The sequence below is a fragment of the Myotis nattereri genome, assembly GCF_964212035.1.
Source record: "Myotis nattereri genome assembly, chromosome: 18".
Lineage (NCBI taxonomy): Eukaryota > Metazoa > Chordata > Mammalia > Chiroptera > Vespertilionidae > Myotis > Myotis nattereri.
Genome location: NC_138093.1, coordinates 39,973,671 through 39,995,519, shown reverse-complemented (window position 1 = coordinate 39,995,519; position 21,849 = coordinate 39,973,671). Strand labels below are relative to the sequence as shown.

Below are 21,849 nucleotides of genomic sequence, written 5' to 3'. Positions count from 1 at the left end.
GAGACCCACTGTAACAAACAAGGTCATTTCCCTGCTTTTAGCAAGAGTCTGAGGCCACTTAGAAAATGATTGTTTTCCTTTTTTTTTTTTAAGATATAGCTAGATCCTAAAGAGATTACTAAAATATAATATCACTTTAAGTTTTCATTTCTGGCCTTTAATCTTCCTCAAATTTTCTATTGTCTTTCTGATATGATATGAATTGATCTCATTTCACTTTCCCCCCAAATGAATGCCTTGTTTTCCATTGCTTCGCACGAGTTGACCTGCAGGGCCTCCTCACCATGTTTTCCGTGTCCTGATGTGTGTGGCTGTGTCTGACTCTATCTGATCCATTTGTTTACCCTGTACTAGTCCCACATGGCCCTAACTGGCACTGCTCAGTGACCAGTCTTCCTGTCTTGATACACACCTCTCACCCTGAGAAAGAGAAGAAAAAATGAGAAAGAAAATAACTTGTTGAAATGAAATTGCTTTTGAGATGAAATAACTTGTTTGACATGAAATTGCTTTGAATCCATTGATAAATTTGGGAAGAACTTATATCTTTACCCTGTTGAGTCTTATAATAAACTAGAGGCCCAGTGCACGAATTCATGCACCAGTGGGGTCCCTCCACCTAGCCTGTGGGATCGGGCCGAAACCAGCTCTTTGACATCCCCCAAGGGTTCCTGGATTGCAAGAGGGCACAGGCCAGGCTGAGGGACTCCACTGGTGCAGGATCGAGGCCACGGAGGGACACGGGAGGTTGGCCAGCCGGGGAGGGACCGCGGGAGGACTCTAGGGCATGTCTGGCCCATCTCGCTCAGTCCTGATCGGCCAGACCCCAGCAACAAGCTAACCTACCGGTCAGAGTGTCTGCCCCCTCATGGTTAGTGCACATTATAGTGAGCAGTTGAGTGGCCTTAGCATATTACTCTTCGATTGGTTGAATGGATGACTGGACAACCAGACACTTAGCATATTAGACTTTTTTAAAAAATATATTTTATTGATCTTTTTACAGAGAGGAAGGGAGAGGGAGAGGGGGATAGCGAGTTAGAAACATCGATGAGAGAGAAACATTGATTTAGCTGCCTCTTGCATGCCCCCTACTGGGGATGTGCCCGCAACCCAGGCACATGTCCTTGACCGGAATTGAACCCGGGACCCCTGAGTCCACAGGCCAACGCTCCATCCGCTGAGTCAAACCAGCCAGGGCTAGACTTTTATTATATAGCACTAGAGGCCTGGTACACCGGTGGAGTCTCTCGGCCTGGCCTGCGGGGATCAGTGGACCTCTGTGCTGCTGCAACGCGGCCTTAATTACCAGCTCGTTGGGCTCCAGCCTGCTGTCTGCATCGATCCCGCACAGCATGAAGTAGTGTGTGAAGCAGCAGGCGGCCAGGGAGGAGCCTGAGCCCAGGCTGGGCACTGGTCCACTCCCACTCATCCTGGCCCTGCTGCGCCTGCCGCCACTGCTCGGGCTTGCGCTGCTGCAGCTGTACTCGCCAGCGGTGAGTCCAGCATCTGGTGCCCATCTGTCAGCTGAGCGGTGCTCCTGCTGTGGGGGCGCACTGACCACTAGGGGGCAGCTCCTGCATTGAGTGTCTGCCCCCTGGTGGTCAGTGCGCATTATAGCTACTGGCTGATTGTCTAGTTGTCCGGTCACTTAGGCTTTTATATATATAGACTAGTAAGTCCTGTGCACGAATCCATGTGCCTGTAGGTCGCTGCCACCCTCCTGTAGCTCTCTGCCCACTGCCCCACCCTCCTGTAGCTCCCCCCACTCCCCTCTTCCATTCCCCCCCTCATAGTTTGCTGCCCTGCCCCCTCCTGTAGCTCTCCGCAGCCAACTTGTACCTCGCTGGCCCACCCTCCTGTTGATCCATGATCTGGCTGTGACGCGCTTGGTCGTTAAGCTTCAGGGCGTAATGGCTAATTAGCATATTCCTCTCTTATATAGGATGAGCATTTATTTATGTCTTCTTTATTATTTTTAAGTAAAATTTTACAATTTTTTGCTCATAGGACTTGCTATAGTTTGATTTTAAATAAATTTTGTGTGCTGTAACCTGTTAAACTCTCTTATTCTAATAATAGATCATTAGATTCCTTAGTATATTTATATACAAACATAATCAAATCATCTGAGAAGAGAGCTTTGTTTCTTTTTTCCAACTTCTGTGTTTTCATGCCTTGCTTTGCTGCCTAAGCTTTCCAGGAGTGCGTGCCCTTCTCTTAAAGGGAGTGCTTATTGCTCCTTATCCAATTAAGGGAGTTTCTTTCTATTCCTGTGCCTAGAAGTTTTATCATAAGTGGGTATTGAATTTTATCTGAAGGTTTTCCTTTAAGATAATGGTAAATCATATTAATTTATTTTTTTTTTTAACTCCAAACCAATCTTACATTCCTGGAATAAGTCCATCTTAGTTATAATATTTTATCTTGCTAGATTATTTTTGCGATTGTTATTTAGGCTATTTCCATATATATTTATGAGTAAATCTGGCTTGTGTGTTTTTTTTTATTTTTCATACTGTCTTTGTCAAATTTTGGTATCAAGATTTTCCTGTCCATATAAAATGAATTAGGAAGTGTTCCTCTACCCTCAACTCTGGAAAAGCTGTACAGATTGGAATTATTTTGCCTTAGATTTTTGGAAGCAAACAGAGGAAAAGTGTCGAGGCTTTTCATTTGGGGTGGGGGTGGGGGATTTTACTTATTAATATAATTTCTTCAAAAATGTGGCCTCTATAGATTTTCTATTTGTGTTTTAGTCAGTCTTGATATGTTCTCTTTTCTAGAGTTATCCGTTTCTATGTTTTTATGTTATTGGCATGGATTTTATTGGTTCATCTTGTTAGTATCTGTGGCATTTTTCAGTGATGCCCTTTGTGTTAGCCTTAAAATACTTGCTCCGCCTCTTACTTTCTTGTTCCATTGTAAGAGAAGTTTGTAAGTTATGTGATTTTTTTTTAAAGAACTGAGTTGGTGTTTCTATAGCATGGTGGGCAAAAATAGGTTTAAGTTGTGTGTACATGAAACACAGTTTATTCTTGTATTATTATTTATTAACTAGAGGCCTGGTGCACGAAATTCATGAATGGGTAGGGTCTCTAGGCCTGGCCAGCGATCAGGGCCGATTGGCGCATTCTGGCTGCCGGTCGGAGCCTTTCTTCCCTCAGCTGCCAGCTGCCGGCCGGGGCCTTCCTTCGTCCTGTGCCGCCCCCGGTGGTCAGCGCATGTCATAGCGAGTAGTTGAACTCCTGGTCCATCGAACTCCCGAGGGGACAATTTGCATGTTAGCCTTTTATTATATAGGATTACTGTATTTTTTATTACAACCATAAACCTCCTTTTTCATACCCCTGGATGTGTTTTTGTTGCTGTTTCACTGGTTTTTGGTTTTAACTTTATTATTGCTTCTCCTCTGTTCTCTTTGGATTAATTTCTCTCTTAGCACTGCCTTCTCTTTGCTGCACATCGGACAGTATTAAACTACCCTGTCCCGTAGCTCTCCCTTCACTGGCTTCTGAAGCACACTAGTCTTGAGGGGTCTTTCTACTTTCTTAGCTTCCCCCTTTCTGGCTCTCTTTGACTTTTCATCTCCTCTTGTTGGTACCCTCCTGTCTTCAACCCTCTTTTCTCTATATTCATTCTTCTCTGATAGACATTTTTACTCTCCTGATTTTAGCTATCACATTTCTGTAAGTGATTAACAGAATCAGGGAACACATTCCATGTCCTGGCTCTTCCACACACTAGCGATGACATGTTGAGCAATCCACTGAATATTTCTTATGCTGTTTCTTCACCAATAAGACAAAGATGTTGGACACAAGATCTCTGCAGTTCACCTCGTAATGCCATTCCAGGAACAGCCTTACAGAAGTGTGAGCTCGCCTGTCATCTGAAACTGCCTTCTGGATCACTTTTCTTCCATGTTTGGTCAGGATTTCTGAGTTCTCTCTCTCTGAGGTTAACCTTCCTTTTTGCAAATTCACCTTCTCCTCTGTCCATTCCCCTGGTTTTTTACTTGGATGTTCCCAGTTTTCCAGGCACATGTTTGGTGCTGGCTCCCAACACTCTGTCTCCCCATATTGTCCTCATACTCAAGACTGATTGTGTGTGTGTGTGTGTGTGTGTGTGTGTGTGTGTGTGTGTGTGTTGTGTTCCCTCTCCTCTCCTTTTAGCCGAGTTTAAGTCTCTATGTTTTATACGAATGATTTCTACATCATGTCTACTTTCTTCTGTCACTCATCACCTTATTGAAAAACATCTGCCTTTGCATCTTACATCTCTGTTTATTGGAATTGTGGAATGTTCTATTTACCTTACTAGCTTTGGGTATCCTACCTTTATGCCATGTCCCAGTGGCAGAGCCAGAGCACCTAAATAGTATTAACCGTAGGTCCTTGTAGGAGGATCTATACCAGGGATACCAGAAATCAATCAGTCTTGTGTTAGTTAGTGCTGTCTGACTTATAAGGGGCTTGTTACCATTTTTGTGGGACCTTGGAAGTGGAACCAGTGTTCAGATCTCTTGTGGTCCCATGAGAGTGGAGCACTTGGTTCTGGCAGACTTCCAAAACTGGTGATGTGTCCATTCCTAGTTCTTGTCTCTGCTTGTCAAAATCTTACCTTCCTTCAGCCTTCTTGATTTATTCCTAGCATGTTTTCTGTAATTCTGTACACTCTTAAAAATTTTTTAAAATATGTTTTTATTAATTTTAGAGACAGAGGAAGATGGAGAGAAACATCAATAAGAAACATCAACATTAATCTGCTGCCTCCTGCACACTCCCTGCTGGGGATTGAGCCAGCAACTTGGCATATGCCCTGACCAGGAATTGAACGACCTCTTAGTGCATGGGTCAATCAATGCTCAACCACTGAGTCACACCGGACAGGCCTCTCTGAAAATCTTAACCTAGTAATGATTTTGTGCATAGAGATAGAAACAGCAGCGTTTCAACTTTAAGAGAGTGAAACTTCTATAGTGTGTGGCTTCCAGAAGTGACCCCAATCACTTTACATTTTACTTCATACTAGTCCATCATTATTTGACACAAGCAGGTATCTTGTATTCATTAACTTCATAGATCTAGATAGTTCTATAGTATCCTATGTATGGGAAAAAAACATAAAAGAACAATCACTGAGATTTTAAGGAGGTGCAATGTATATACACATCTATCTATATATAAAAGCCTAAGTGACCGTTACGATGGAACAACCAGAACAACCAGAATGACCGGTTGACCAGTTGCTATGATGTGCACTGACCACCAGGGGGCAGAAGCTCAATTCAGGAGCTGCCATCTGGTGGTCAGTGCACTTCCACAGGGGGAGTGCCGCTCAGCCAGAAGCTGGGCTCATGGCTGGCGAGCACAGCTGCAGCAGTGGGAGCCTCTCCCAACTCTGCGGCAGCACTACCAAGCGGCAGCAACAGGTGCAATGGGCCAGGATGAGCGCAAGCGGCGCCCTGCCCTGGTTCTGGCTCCTCCCTGGTTCTGGCTCTTCCTATATGGCACACTGCTATATCCCCAAGGGGCCCCAGATTGCAAGAGGGCGCAGGCCAGGCTGAGGGACACACCCCCTTCCAGTGCACAAATTTCGTGCACTGGGCCTCTAGTTTCTTGTATAATTATCTCACAGAAAAGTGATACATTTCTTAGGAATTAGGACACATAATGGCAGAAATTGCACCTTTTAGAAATATTGCTTTACTCTCCTAACTGCTGTGCTCTATGTACACAGAGAGGTGAGGGCAAGGAGATGGGTACTCCAGTGGTGGGAAGTGGAAGGGCAATGCTCGATCATGTGTCTGTATGGTTCTCACAGGTTCCTGCAGTCTGTTTTATTTTATTCAGTGTAAAGTATTCTGATGTTTTCTAACTAATAGCTGGATATGGTAACTTGAAAATAATGTCTTAGATACCGTAGATGTATTTCTGGTTATTAGGGTGGTATGTCTTTCCACAAGTTAGTCCTATTCTAACATTTGTAAAATTATAATAATCGCAGAGCCCTTGCTAATCTATCTAATAATAGGATAATATGCAAATTGGTTGGACGCTGTCACAAAATACCAATCAGCAGGCTTCATCCCCGTCACCTGTGCCGGCCCAGAGACATGAGACTCACGTCCCCACCCCCAGCAACGGGCCCTGGGATGTGAGGCTTGTGTCCCTGCCCCCGGCAACGGGCCTGTGATGTAAGGCTTGCATCCCCAGCAACAGGCCTGTGACGTGAGGCTCACGTTCCTGGCCCCCCGGCCCAGCCCAGGGGCGGGGTCGTGGTGGGGCCACTGCCACCACATGGTGGGATCTGTAGGCCTCCCCTGGCTCTGGCCTACCTCTTTGAGGCAATCCATCGAGGAGCCCTGGATGGGTGGGTGGGGCCTACCTCCTTGGAGTGATTTATCGCGGGGCTCCCACACTGTGATGGGGCACAGGCCATGCTGGAAACGGCACCTCCCCTCTCCGCCTCCCCCCAACGCCCAAGTGCACAAATTTCATGCACCGAACCACTAGTTACTTATAGGACTCAAGCTAAACTTTGGGATTGAATACAGTATTAAAACTATTTTGATTATCATGTAAATGGCTGTTTTAGCCATCAGGTTGTTATTTATTAACTAATGGCCCAGTGCACGGATTCGTGCACATTGAAAGGGAAATAATTAGAAGAAATATTTTAATATTGCTATTTGCCCTTTCTCCCTCAGTACCTGGGAGACAACGACCTCTTAGTGCGTGGGTCAATGCTCAACCACTGAGTCACACCGGACAGGCCCCCTTGCCCCCACCGCCACTGCTGGTTGCCATTTGCGGGGCAATCAGCAGGGCGATCCCCTGCCGCCGCCACCGGTCACCATCTACAGGGTGATTGGCAGGGTGATTGGGCCCCTGCTCACACCCGCCTTGGTCTGGTGATGCCCACTCACTGGCTCCACCATCCCACCATGGTCCCGCTCTCATCGGAGCCCACTGGGGCCAGCAGCGTCTCCACTGCTGCCTGCTGCCAGTGCCGCATCGCCAGTGCCTACCATGTTCTGCGCTGCCGCCTGTTGGTCAATGCATGTCATAGTGAGCAGTCGAACTCCCAGTTGAGGGGACAATTTACATATTAGGTTTTTATTGTATAGGATGTGTTTAAGTTAAGAATAAGTTTGTCTTGCTCTTGTGAATGTCACTAGTGAATTTATTCTGTCGAAGCCAAATGCTGAGAAGGATGAGACCAGGGGAGAACCTTGGTACCTCCTTGCACCTCCGTCTCCACCATCTTAACAGCAGTGAGATGACAGTAATCTCTTCCTAAGTACCTCTCATTCATGCTTTTGTTGGGCCTGTTTCCCAGTCACCACATCCACTCCTGATTTCTCCAACACTGTCTTAGATTGTAATGATAATTTGTAGTTTTGTTCCTGTTTCCTATGCTCTCTCTGTGCTTGGGTACTTGTCCTGCCGTCCTGCCTTTAGAAATTATTGTAGTGCACTTTCTTTTGCATTTCTCCACCTCCTTGGAGATACTTTGGAAAGTGCTTATACAAATAGATGCCTGGTAAATGTTGGTAATTGAAGTCTAGTGCTTAATTTCAGTTGAGTTTGTGTTTGTCATAATTATGTTCTTTTGCTTGCTTTCTAGGCACACAAACGAATGGTCTGGACTTTCAGAAGCAGCCTGTGCCTGTTGGAGGAGCAATCTCAACAGCCCAGGCCCAGGCTTTCTTCGGACATCTCCACCAGGTAGAATGTTCTGCTTGACTGTGAGCAAGGGAAGGATGGAGGCCTGGATGCTGGGGCCTGGGCAGGTCTTTCAGGATGTGGGACTTCTTAAGTTGATCGAGCCTGGTGCTAATCACATCTAATCATGCCATTCTTAATGGCTAGTCCACATCTTATAGTTAGTTGACTATAGCTATTGACCTCACAGCTGAAAATGTGTCAATATTATGTTAGTCCTCCATCGATTATGTTTGCCTGAGTCATTTATTATTATCATGGTCCCAGTGGTGATCCTTATTTTAATGTAACCGTGGTTTGAATTTCTGAACATATGACATGTGAGTATGAAATAGTATGACAGCATTCTGTGTGTTTTGTAGGACAGAATCCTTTCAGCTAGAGCTTGTCGTTAGGGCTATCATGTCTTAAAGACTTGACTATGTGGTGTGCACATATGTAAGATTTTTACTCTGCTGTGTACGTGGAGATTTTGAAATTAGGGTGAGCAGATAATTCTGATAGATTATAATAACAATAATGCACGTAAGTAGCTTGTTCACATGTATTCTTTCACACAATGTGGAAGATGAATGACGTTTTTGGATCTAAGTGTCTATGAATACGAGCAGAATGTGATGTAAGGAAGGTCTGACTGACAGTGCGGCATCCCAGTGACGCCGAGTGTGGGCAACACCCTCCGGAAAGCAGTGGGAGCAGCACTTTCTCCTGGGCGGTGGAGGGACCGCGAACTTGTCTGCACAGTTTTAACCCCAGCAGGTTAACTTCTTTCAGCCTCAGTTCTGGCTCAGTGACACACTTAGTAGAGACGCTTGAAGTCCTTGTTGAGGACAGCTCTAATGATGGTGTCAGCAAGTAGACCCTGATGCCCCTGGTTGCTTACCTGCAGGTCCAGCTCGCAGGAACAAGTTTACAGGCCGCTGCTCAGACTTTAAATGTACAGGTAAGCTGGCACATGGGCTTGTGGGCAATTTTTCCATTTTCCCCTAGTTTTCCAATTTCATGAAATGAGCAGGCAATCCTATCTAATAAAAGAGAAAGATGGTAATTAGCGTACGACCGCTACCCTTCCCATTGGCTAATCAGGGAGATATGCAAATTAACTGCCAGCCAAGATGGCAGCCGGCAGCCAGGCAGCTGATGCGAACATGGAGGCTTGCTTGCTTCAGTGACGGAGGACTCCAATGTTCCCCGCCTGACTTGCCGGCCTCTCAGCTGCAACTCTAAGCAACTATGTTGCAAATATAGAAGCTAAAAAAAAACCCAGAAACCTGCTTTACTCAGCCGGGCTTCAGCCAGCCGGACCACAACATTGTATCAAATACAGACGGTAAACAAAGGCCAGAAACCTGTTTTCGTCAGCCGAGGCCTCAGAGCTAAAGCTGGCCCAGAATAAAAAAAACAAAAAGAAAAAAAGGAGCGGTTGGGAGCTTCAGTCACCCATCAGCCTGAAAACGGCCCTCAGCCCCTCAGCCAGACTGGCCAGGCACCCCAGTGGGGACCCCCACCCTGATCCAGGACACCCTTCAGGGCAAACCAGCCAGCCCCCACCCGTGCACCAGGCCTCTATTCTATATAGTAAAAGGGTAATATGCCTCCCGGCACCAGGATCAGTGTGACAGGGGCAGCACCCAAACCCCCTGATCGCCCTGCAGCTCTGTGTGTGACCAGGTGCAGCGCCCTAACCCCCTGATCGGCCCTGCTCTGTGTGTGACAGGGTGCAGCGCCCCAACCCCCTGATCAGCCCTGCTCTGTGGGTGATAGAGGGTGGCGCCCCAACCCCCTGATGGACCCTGCTCTGTGAGTGACAGTGGGGAGCTCCTCAACCCCCTGATCAGCCCTGCTTTGTGTGTGACAGGGTATGGTGCCCCAACCCCCCTGATGGGTCCTGCTCTGTGCATGACAAGGGGCAGCACCCCAACCCCCTGATCCGCCCTGCTCTGTGTGTGACAGGGGGTGGTGCCCCAACTCCCCTATTGGCCCTACTCTGTGCGTGACAGGGGGGAGCTCCTCAACCCCCTGATCGGCCCTACTCTGTGCGTGACAGGGGGAGCTCCTCAACCCCTGATTGGCCCTGCTTTGTGCGTGACAGGGTACAGAGCCCCAACCCCCCTGATGGGCCCTGCTCTGTGAGTGACAGGGGCAGTGCCCCAACCCCCTGATTGGCCCTGCTCTGTGCATGACAGGGGGTGGCACTGCAACCTCCCCATCGACCCTGCCTTGAGTGTGACAGGGGACGGTGCCCCAACCCCCCAATCGGCCCTACCCTGAGCGTGACTGAGGGTGGCATCACAACCTCCGTATCGCCCTGCTCTGTGCATGACAGGGGGCGGTGCCCCAACTCCCCAATCAGCCCTGCTCTGAGCCCGACCAGGGGCTGCACCTAGGGATTGGGCCTGCCCTCTGCCACCCGGGAGCAGGCCTAAGCCAGTGGTTCGTTATCTCCCGAGGGGTCCCAGACTGCGAGAGGGCACAGGCCGGGCTGAAGGACCCCCCTCCCCCCCGAGTGCACAAATGTTTGTGCACTGGGCCTCTAGTAATTTTATAATAGGAAATACTTAGGAGCAGTACCCTTTTTGTATTACTGATTCTCATGAAGATCCAAATAGACCAGGGGTCCTCAAACTTTTTAAACAGGGGGCCAGTTCACTGTCCCTCAGACCGTTGGAGGGCCGGACTATAGTTTAAAAAATAAAACTATGAATAAATTCCTATGCACACTGCACATATCTTATTTTGAAGTAAAAAAACAAAATGGGAACAAATACAATATTTGTATTTGCATGTGGCCCACGGGAACCCCTGAAATAGAGGTAATCATTGCCACTAATGAAGATGGATTTTACACGATGCTGCTACTGTGAATGACCAAAAGCGATCAAGAAAAGTCAGTTTTCAAAAGTTTTCTGTGTAAGTCCAGGAAAAACAAGTTATGCAGCTGTAGTGCATCCCTAAACACCAAGCCAAATAACGTCATAAATGTCCTTCTGTTTCCAACTGTCTTTCTTTGCTCATCCTCATATCTTAGAGAAACACTCTAGTGCGGAGGAACTGTCCAGGACTGAGAGCCGTCTTGAGTCTCATTCTGTGCCTGCTAGCTGTGTGACCTTTAGCAAGTCACTTAACCTCTGGGGCTCATGTCTTTTGATCTGCCTTTAAGTGGGTAACTGAGAGGATTGCCAGGGTTCCTCTGTGCTCAGAAATGTTATGATTCTGAGGATTGTAAGGGAACCTGTTTATAGATACTGACGTGCTTCAGTCAGTCACAAGTTTAAAACAAAACTTAAATCTGGCTACATTGCTGCTGTGAATCATATGGCAAAGGCATGCCAAGTTCAAGTATTAGGCATGACTCCTTAATATTTCAGTCAACCTGCTGTTTCTTTTCATTAGCGTGTTTTGGTAACTAAGAGCCAAGAGGGGACACAGTTTCTGGAAGATTGGTTTCAGTGTTGCTAATGACTCAAGACCTCGGGTTGAGCATTCCATGCAACCCAGTGGAATATGGGCCTACATGGAAACAAGGAGGGAAAGAGAGGGAGATAGTGCAGCCTCCCTTTGTGAGGGAGAGGAGGTGGAAAATCGCCTGGGTTGCCATGGTAAACTTTCATCCCTTAGAGAGATGTTGGCAAACAGGCTGTGTCTCCAGTGCCATGTGTTTACAGTCCTGCACTGTAATTACCTCACTGACTGGCAGAATTAATCAGAGCCTCTATGTTAATTAGCCTTGCTGCAGTCCCCAAAACAGGTGGTGGGAAATATGCAAATCTATGCAACATTTCAATGCTCTATATAACCAGTGTTAATTTAACATAAAATATTTTCTCAGTGCCTCTCCAGGACTGAGTTCTCTCCCTCCTGAGGGCAGCGTTTCTGTCTAAGCTGCGGTGTGACTTGATGGGCGATGCTAGGTTAAACTTCTCTAGATATTAAAGGAAGTTCCGTGGGCCAGGCAGTCACTCTCTGCATGGGAGTAAGGCCAGACTGCCCAGCAAAGGCCCTTCAGAATGTGGGGTGGGAAGCTCTCCCGCAGAGGGTGAAAAGTGTGCTCCCCACCCCTTCCCAGAGGGGAGGATTACGATGAATTTCGCTGGTTTGTGTTGGACCAAATTATTTTTTCTTCTTAAAAATTATAATACAACTTTGCTGGCAATGGAACAACAAAAAAAAATCTATAAACTTAATATGCAAAATCAGGAAAATACACAGATTTATAAGAAAGGAAAAGAATGAAACCAGAAAACTCATGTCTGAATAAGTTCATGTTTTAAATAATTCTTGAAATATGGAGTTATAAGTGCATTTCTTTTAATGAACAATTTGAAATCTCTTTACCCCCTCCCACCTTCAGTCTAAATCTAATGAAGAATCGGGGGATTCCCAGCAGCCAAGCCAGCCTTCCCAGCAGCCTTCCGTGCAGGCAGCCATCCCGCAGACCCAGCTCATGCTGGCTGGAGGGCAGATAACCGGGGTAAGTTTTCTGGGAGCATCGTAATAGACCCTCTGTGCCAGACTGCCATTGGCCAGCTGTTGATTAGGACTCTGCTGTAGCAGGCAGTAATGGGGCTGGGCCTAGCACCATTATGTATATTTTCTACAATTGCAGATGCTTGGGATAAACTGACAGCGTTTCTAAACCCATGTTTCCACTGTTGCTTCGTCATGCGGTGGAATCATTGTCCAGTGGGTGAGACCCTTGCATTGATGAGTAGTAGTGACCATTTGCGTTATGACATCATTGCAGAGCAAAAGTTAAAGGAGGGAATCGTATCTAATAAAGAGGGCATATGCATATTGACTGTCACACGGTAACAGTCAAAATGGCTGGGCCCACAATGGAGGCAGGGATTACATAACACAAGATTGCTGCACCCACAGTGGAGACCAAGTTCCCTTAACGAACAGTTAGCAGGAACCTGAGGCTGCGCCTCCGCCTGGTGGGGCTTGACAGGGGACCTCAGGCCGCACCGCCCCCCCCCCCCCCACCACACACACACACACACCTGGTGGGGCTTGATGGGGGTGGGGCCAGCCGGGTCTGGGTCTCGCGCGATTTCGAGGCACGCATGGGTGGGTGAGGACTTGACTCTGGTTCCCATGGCATGCCCCAGACTCTGACAAGAGGAAGATTTTCATATACATTTTACTAATTTTCTTTCATCTCTGATACTTCTATTATAGAGAAAGGGCAAATAGCAATATTAAAATATTTACTCTAATTGATTCCCTTTTAATGTGCACAAATTTTGTGCACCGGGTCACTAGTAATGCCTATAAAAGAACATTTAAGTTACAGTGTGATGTTCTAAAATTAAGCCTCTGGTCTCAAATTCTGGCTCTCAGTTTACTGTCTGGGCTAATTATGCCATCTCCCTGTGGCTCAATGTTCCTCTGCTTAAATGCAGATGTTGATAATGCCCATGCCACAGTATTGCGATAAAGACTAAGGGTAATACTGTATGTAAAACTCATAGAACAGTGCTGGGCATGTAGTATTCAATAAATGTCATTTATTTTTATTGGCAACTAGAGGCCCGGTGCATGAAATTCATGCACAGGTAGGGTCCCTATGCCTGGCCAGAGATCAGGGCCGATCTGTAGGGTGACCGGCTAGATGATCAGGGGCCCCCGCTGGCATCTGCCTTGGCTGGCTTGGGGCCTGCAGGTTTGGGGCAACTCCTTTATTGAGTGTCTGCCCCCTGGTGGTCAGTGCACATCATAGCGACCAGTCATTCTGCTGGTTGTTCTGCCATTCAGTCAATTTGCATTATAGGCTTTTGTTATATAGGATAAGTTGGCCTATGTGAATATATTGAGCTTTTAACTTTTCAGCTGTCTTTGCTCTAAGACACCATTTAAAATACAGTGGGGCCTTGACTTATGAGTTTAATTCGTTCTGTGACGGAGCTTGTAACTCAAATTACTCGTATGTCAAATCAAAAAGTGAACGAGTGAAACACGTGATGCTGGGCTGATGTTGTGGCGTTCACTGTGACATTCGCTGCGCCAACTAGCGGTGGGGTATCTGAAGCTGGCTTGTAACCCGAATTTTAGCTCGCAACTCAAAGCAAAAAATCGGCCGAGAGACGGCTCATATCTCAAAAAACTCGTTAGTCAGAACACTCGTAAGTCAAGGCCCCACTGTATTTTTCCAGCCTGGCAGGCATGGCTCAGTGATCAGCCTATGAACCAGGAGGTTACGGCTCAATTCTGGTCAGGGCACATATCCGGGTTGCAGGTTCAATCACCATTTGGGGGTGTGCAGGAGGCAGCCAATCAATGATTCTCTCTCATCATTAATGTTTCTCTCCCTCTCCCTTTCTCTCTGAAATCAATACAAATATTTAAAAATATTTTTCTAATGCTGAAAATTTCTCATATTATTTTTGGGGGAGGAGGTGGGGTATTAAGGAGTGGTAAGGAAGAGTTATTTATTAATTCATATCACATCAACCCACAAAATTTTGTATGTCCTTCATTTCCTTTAAGTATGTTTTGGCAGTAGAAAGCTCTTTTAAGAATTATTGCAAAATTGTTTACAAAATCCCATTAGTAGAGATGAGTACATGTTCATATATTATATGAAACCTCTATAAACATATCTGGAAGGGAATCTGACTTTTGAATCGTTTGATTCGGATTCTGTCTCTAAGGCACAGACAGGTTGTATCGGACCCTTTAGGACAGTGATGGCGAACTTATGACATGCGTGTCAGAGGTGACACGCGAACTCATTTTTTTGGTTGATTTTTCTTTGTTAAATGGCATTTAAATATATAAAATAAATATCAAAAATATAAGTCTTTGTTTTACTATGGTTGCAAATAGCAAAAAATTTCTATATGTGACACGGCACCAGCGTTAAGTTAGGGTTTTTCAAAATGCTGACACGCCGAGCTCAAAAGGTTCGCCATCACTGCTTTAGGAGGAGGTGTGCACCAACTGGCAGTCCTTGCTCTTCACAATATGATAGTATTCCTTTTCCTTTGATCAGCGCGTGGCATCAAAAGGAAGGAGGAGCACACTGCTTTAATGCAGCCTGAAATAAGTTGCATTGTGAAAGCAAGTTTAAATCTGCTCTGAATATATTTCCTCTGTTACTGGTTGAGTTTTTGCTTTGGGTGAGGAGTTTCTATAATAGTGAGGGACACTTGGGATTCCAGGTTTATGTGGCGGGAGCCTCTGTTAAACCTGCATCTGAAATTATTTGCATGTAGAGAGAGGGGCTGTCACCACCTGTTTGACAGAGATAACGTGTGGGAAAGGGGATGGAAAGTTGCAGACCCATTGCTTTCAATAACAGAAGAGACTGTTGGAGGGAGGGGGCTGCAGGGAGACTCGGAAAAGAAACAAATGGAGCTCATAATTCTTTAGTCATATCTTCAGCCATAATGGAAATGACGGACTAGGGCAGGATTCATGCTAATGGGGAGCAGCTGGGCCTTATCAGCCCGTCCTATGTCAGATGCAGCTTACTTGGTCCTCATTCATCTGACTGCCCACTTGCTGCTCTGTTGGGTATACATTTCTTTTCATAGCCTGTAAGTGTTGATTCTTTTTCTTCTTGCTTACTAGTTTATTACTATTTTGCTTGAAACCTAAGGCCCCGGACAAGCTTGAATGATTTAATTCAAGAGTGAGGTCCACCATTTTCATTTAAATGTTCTGCTGGTAATGGTAGCTTGATCACTGATGAACATTTTAGTCTCATGCTAACCATGTGAAGTTGGTAGCTAAGGTCTAATACCACTTGAGTTACCTCCTTCAGAGCAGTTGACTTGAATTAGGGGCCCTTCTTCTTTAATTCTTTCCAATTGTTTGTCCTAATTTTGTTTAGCTCACTTTGACACCAGCCCAGCAGCAGTTGCTCCTGCAGCAGGCGCAGGCACAGGCACAGCTGCTGGCCGCTGCAGTACAGCAGCACTCCGCCAGCCAACAGCACAGTGCTGCCGGGGCCACCATCTCTGCCTCCGCCGCCACTCCCATGACGCAGATCCCGCTGTCTCAGCCCATACAGATCGCACAGGTGAGTGAGTAGCTCTCAGAGCCGGGGCAGGGAGAGGAATAATCTCACAGCCGGAGCAGGGAGAGGAACAGTCTCAGAGCCGGGGCAGGGAGAGGAACAATCTCACAGCCGGGGCAGGGAGAGGAACAATCTCACAGCCGGGGCAGGGAGACGAACAATCTCACAGCCGGAGCAGGGAGAGGAGCAGTCTCAGAGCCGGGGCAGGAAGTGAGGGACAGTCTCGGAGCCGGGGCAGGGCGTGAGGATCAGAAGGGCAGTTTTTCTTTAATCGGAAATTCACTTTCTGATTGTTAGTGGGGCCCTTGCAGGCTCAGGAGCTCTCAATCAGTGAGGTAAGTGGTAGCCTTCCTTACCACTGAACTACAAGTGATAATACATTTGTTTGCTTGAGTTGATATTATAAACACTTAAGTGATTGTTTGAATAACTGACTGTATTAAGTGACAGGTCTTGAGTAGTTAGCTGGCATATTTTTGAAGCAAGGGGTTGGTCACTGTGTCTCATTAGCCACTGGCTGCAGCCTGGTTCTGTCTGGTGCTGCAGTGGATGCTGCCCATGTGCGAGCCAGTGAGGCGCCTGCTGTAGTCAAGGAGCTTGGGCAGAACTGTGGTAGGACATTGTTTGGTTTCATTTTTCACATTTTGGAGCGAAGTATCAGAGATAATAAAAATGCACTTAAGAGGCATAGACAGTACCACCAAGGAGGGAAGGTGAATGAAATCCTTCATCTCAAGGAGAAGAAGAGAGAAGGGGTAGTCAGGGCAGTGAGGTCTATGAAGATTGTTATGAGCCTGGTCCTGGACAGCTGTGTTCATCCCCGAGAGAGGCCTTGGAAATGGACTGAAAGGGAGCGGGGGTGTGACTAGACAGCACAAAGAAACAACTACAAGAGTAGGGAATAGATGTCAGACTGACTTTTTTGGCTATTATATACAATCTTTATCAAGATGACATTTTTATTTTGACCACTTTTTTGATCAACAAAAACATGTTGTTAGTGCCTGAGCTGTGACACCCTGTGTTGACATTATTTTAATAAGATAAGATATTATCGATCAGATTTTTGTATGGATAACATAATGTTTCACAGTGATTTCTCAGTTGAGTTCAATGAGCTGGTGCCAAATTTCATAAATCCCTATAGATTTTTAAATTTGTTTATGCAAATTCAGATAGCACTCTCAATTTTTACTTCAGAGAAAAAATCAGTTAACTATTTAAAAACTCAAATTCTTTTCTCATTTGATTTTTAAAATCCACTTGATTTTTAAAACCCATATTGGTCTCTACATGTTAAAGCACACCTTTAACCATTTATTGTGGGAATTGGAAATAACCATTGAAAATTAGGCTCATTGTAAGTCATGACACAACATCTGCCAACAAATACAGTCCTTGTAGGAGCTCCGTTTCTTCTCCCACATTGTGGACGCACTGGAGCATGCGTCATGCATGAGTGGGAAGTGTTGCCTGATTGGGTTGGGACAGAACGCCTCATCTGAGAATGTTACGAATAAGCAAACTTTTATCTCCCTCTCCAACCGTGTTTTCATTCTAATGCTTTAGGATCTGCAACAACTACAGCAACTTCAGCAGCAGAATCTCAACCTGCAACAGTTCGTGCTGGTGCATCCAACCACCAACCTGCAGCCAGCACAGTTCATCATCTCACAGACGCCCCAGGGCCAGCAGGGTGAGCCCATCACAGCTGTCCACTTGCAGGGCAAGCAGCCCTGAAACTGCCCATTAGAACAGGGGTCCTCAAACTACGGCCCGCGGGCCACATGCGGCCCGCCGAAAACATTTATCTGGCCCGCCGGGTGTTTTTGCCGCCGCTGCCTGTTGCTTAGCAGCCGACTAGTTTTTTTTTTAAACTATAGTCCGGCCCTCCAACGGTCTGAGGGACAGTGAACTGGCCCCCTGTTTAAAAAGTTTGAGGATCCCTGCATTAGAACAATGTTCTCCTTAAATTTTATTGGCCTTTGAACTCAGTGTTCATGTTAAGAAGAATATTTTTTTCACGCGTACCACAATATTGAAGGTCATCCTTCCCTGCCATCATTTCTGTAATCACCAAGGAGGAACCAAGAGTTGGGCCAAAAGTCTAAATGAAATCTCTCAACGCTGAACATAAATTGGATAAATTGCTTCTGGTGTTTTGGTAGTTTTTCCTGGAAGTGTAGTCAAAGAATGTAGGCCAAGCATTCAAGTATATGCTTCTAACAATCATTTGGTTTCTTTTAAGGTTTGAGAAAGAGAGGGTGTTATATTAGAAGGTGTGCACAATCTGTAAATGATAAAAACTGTCTTCGCCGCTGCTTAGTGGTGAATATTGTATCAACAATCAAGTTTATCGTGTTTGTAAAGCTGGTTAATGGCATCAGTGCAGAGGGTGTCTGGGTGGGTGGTTCCTCATCATTGCTGTTGCTTAGCCTTTTTTCTTGACCATTCACTCCAGAACCTTTTGTTACGTAAATGCCTGTTACATTTAAAGGGTAGTCTGCTCCCTTCATGAACTAGACAATTCTCTGGTTGTTGGTGAAGGATTCTGGGTGAGAGATTGAGCTCTTGGGAATGTCAGTCTGCTTCCATTTAGACTACTTCACTTTCATCCATTCCACCCGAAAGTAAAGAACTGGCCGATTAGAGGGTTATTCAGGTTACACTAAAGACATGCCATCTTAGTCTAATGTTTCATATCTCCTTGCCCAAGTCACATTAGCAAGATTGAACTTCAGTAAGACCAATAAGACTATCAGGAGACCAGTTGGAAATATCCATCTCACGGTCATATTCTTTTTGCTATGAGTTCTAAGTAGTCCTGATGTTCCTGGCATAATGTGTTGTGTTTTAACAGGTCTCCTGCAAGCGCAAAATCTTTTAACGCAACTACCTCAGCAAAGCCAAGCCAACCTCCTACAGTCGCAGCCAAGCATCACCCTCACCTCCCAGGTCAGCCTTCTCCCATGGGGGTTGCTTTTTCTTGTCCTGTTGTTTTAAGGGACTTTTGGACTTTGTTGAATTAAACACACACACACACACACACACACACACACACACAAACATCCTAATTTTAAAAATCCTAGTATTCAAAAACTGACCAAAAATTCAAAGCTGGGCTTATCAGCTCGATAAAGCACCACTACCAAATTGATGTAGTCTTTAAAAATCTTCAAGGAGTCCCTTTTTTCATGTATGTTCATAAAGAATGACAGTCTTAGTGGCAAGTGAGTAATGAGTTCTGGCTATTTGACCACCCTCCCCCAGCACTGCAGTAGAGCTTGCCTTGAACTAGAGGCCTGGTGCCTCAGCAAAGGCCCGAGCGCCCTTGGTTGGCCCTTTCTCGGGAGCCGCATAGAGGCCCTGACCCCTGTGTGTTCTCTCCTCTCAACTTTCAGGTGTTGCTTCAGCTCTAAAACGCACCAGTCTAGACACTGAGAGGCGAGAGCATTAGACCAGTTCAGCAGTGACTGAGCGTGTCATTGGCGCATCTGTAAATTAAGTGATGCTCTGAACTGCTGGCCCTGGGGCCCATCTCCCTCTGACTCTGTACTCATGGAAGTTTTCACACATTACCATATTTGACAAAATTCAACATCTGTTTATGATAAAAACTCTTGCAAATAAGGAATAGAGGGTAACTTTCTTAACCTGTAAAAAGTAGCCACCAAAAACTCAGCATCATAAAGACGAGTACTTCCTGCTCAGCATTGAACTGAAGGTGCTAACAGTACAATACGACAAGAAAAAGAAATAAAGGACACAGATTAGAAAGAAGAAAGAAAACTGCCTTGATTGGTAGACGAATGGTTGCCTGTGCAGAAAATTCCAAGGCAGCCACAAAAACGCTGCTGAAATTAATAGGTGATTTTAGCAAGTGTGCAGGATACAAAGTTGATACACAAAAAATGTGTACTCCCAATCGCAATGATCATTTGGAAGTTGAAATTAAGGAAGAAAAGTATTTATAATGCCTACAGATAAATTTAACAAACATTTGCAAGACCTTTACATTGAAAACTATAAAATATTGCTGAGTGAATTTAAAGAAGACCTAAATTGATGGTGAGACCTAACATGTTCATGAAGCAGAAGGCTTGGTTTGTTCAAATGTGAGTTCCCTCCAGATTGATCTATGGCTCCCACACGATGCCACCAGTACCCAGATGGCTTTCTTAGAAATTTACATGCCATTTCTAACTGACATATATGGAATTGTGGGGGACATAGAATAGCCAGGTAATTTTTGAAAAGTAAGAAAGTTGAAAGGCTGCCTGATATCAAGAATTACTGTAAACTACAGTAATGACGACGGTGTAAGACTGACACATGGATAGGGATGGGAAGAGCGAAGGTCCAGTGGGGCCACACATCTGTGGGCAGCTGACTGCCCACGAAGGTGCCAGAGGCTTTCAGGGAAAGAAAAGTCTCTCAACAAGTGGTGCTGTCCAGTGGGCCGTGCACGGTGAAGACAGGACCTTGGTCCTGGTTCTCCCGCTGTGTGGAGGTGAATTTGAAGTGGGTTGTAGACATAAACTTCTAGAAGTAAACTCAGGGATTAGCCTTTGTGTCCTTGGGCACAGTAATGATTTCTTAAATGGTATTAAAGAGTCCTAACCATCAAAGAAAACAGTTGATGGATTTTGTAAAAAGTAAAAGCTTCTGGTAAAAGAATAAAAAGAAAAGCCACAGGCTGGAAGAAAACATTATTAAAACTTATCCTATATTATAAAGGTATTATATGCAAGATGTTGTTATGTAACAACCGACAGCGTAATGACCGGATCACGGATCAGCAGGAGGGTGGGACAGCGAGCTACAAGTGGGCTGCGGAGAGCTACATACAGGAAGGGGCAGGGCAGCAAGCTATGGGGGCAGGGGGAGCTACAGGAGGGCGGGGCAGCAGGTGGAGAGCTACTGGCGCATGGATTCATGCACAGGGCTACTAGTATCTGATAAAAGACTTGTTCCCAGGATATATAAAGAGCTCATACATCTCAATCATGAGACAACCTGATGTTCCAAAAAGGGATTGCATGCAAAATATTTGAAGATCCTTCACTGAAGAAGGTATGTGAATGCCCAGGAAGCATATGAAGAGGTGCCCCAAATCATGAGTCCTGAGGGAATGCTGATATCACCACATACCCGCCAGAATGGGCAGGATGCAAAAGACTGACAGTAACGAGGGTGGCGAGAAGGTGAAGCAACTAGAGCTTGCATACAGCTAGTAGGGTTGCAAAACAGTACAGATGCTTTAGGAAACAGCTTGGTAATTTCTTATCAAGTTAACTATCCATATGCCTTCTGACCTAGCAGTTCTTCCAAACGCTGTATATGAATGTTCGAAGCACTTTTATTCATAGTCACTCCAAACTGGAAACAACCGAGATGCCCATCAGCTGGTGAATAGATAGTGTATCCTTTGGCACAGCCACGCGCAGATGCCGCTCAGCAGTAGCAAGAGATGTGCTCTGCTGCAGTGAAGCCCGTGTGTGAATTTCAAAAGCACTGCTCAGGTGCCAGAAGCCAGGCATGAAGGACGCCTGCTGAGCCATTCCATTTGTATAAGTCCTATCAGTGGTCGCCAGGGCGGGGGCCCTGGGTGGGGTCGGACAGCACAGGGTGCTCGGGAACTTTGAGGGTGATGAAAATATCCTGAATCACTTGTAGCAGTTATGTAATTGTCAAAACACTTCAAACTGCACACTAAACGGCACATTTTATTGTGAATATGCGGAATAGAAAAGTAAGGGTGGAGTTTTGAGAAGACCTTACCTAAGTGACTCCCTCCTGGCCCACCTGCTCTGCACATGGTGGCGTTGTGCTGTCCTGCCCCTGCTCACTGGATTCCACTCTGTCCTTGAAGTCTGGGCCAGCCTGGCCTCAGGCTGCTGGGGCTGGAGCAACGCCTCTATAACCACTCCACCTAAGGTGACCCAAGTGATGCTTAGTCCTTTATTATTTGAGAGCAATGCTACTTCGAGCCTGGAGGTGAAGTAATAGTCTGACAGTTGAGACTGGGAAGCGTACAGCCGTGTAGGTGTCTGGTGTGGTTGGTGCTGTTTTGGGCACCTCCCCAATGGCCAGGTT

General features: G+C 45.9%; 1 protein-coding gene across 2 annotated transcripts in view; it reads left to right on the top strand.

Moving 5' to 3' along the window:
* Positions 1 to 21,849, top strand: part of POU2F1 (POU class 2 homeobox 1) — a 122,625-nt gene that overhangs the window by 82,709 nt on the left and 18,067 nt on the right. For both annotated transcript variants that reach the window (XM_081112569.1, XM_081112568.1), the window contains 6 exons: positions 7,633 to 7,733; positions 8,620 to 8,673; positions 12,082 to 12,201; positions 15,568 to 15,756; positions 17,323 to 17,449; positions 18,614 to 18,708. In XM_081112569.1, the coding sequence (XP_080968695.1) occupies positions 7,633 to 7,733; positions 8,620 to 8,673; positions 12,082 to 12,201; positions 15,568 to 15,756; positions 17,323 to 17,449; positions 18,614 to 18,708 (686 nt within the window). The remainder of the gene's footprint in view (positions 1 to 7,632; positions 7,734 to 8,619; positions 8,674 to 12,081; positions 12,202 to 15,567; positions 15,757 to 17,322; positions 17,450 to 18,613; positions 18,709 to 21,849) is intronic.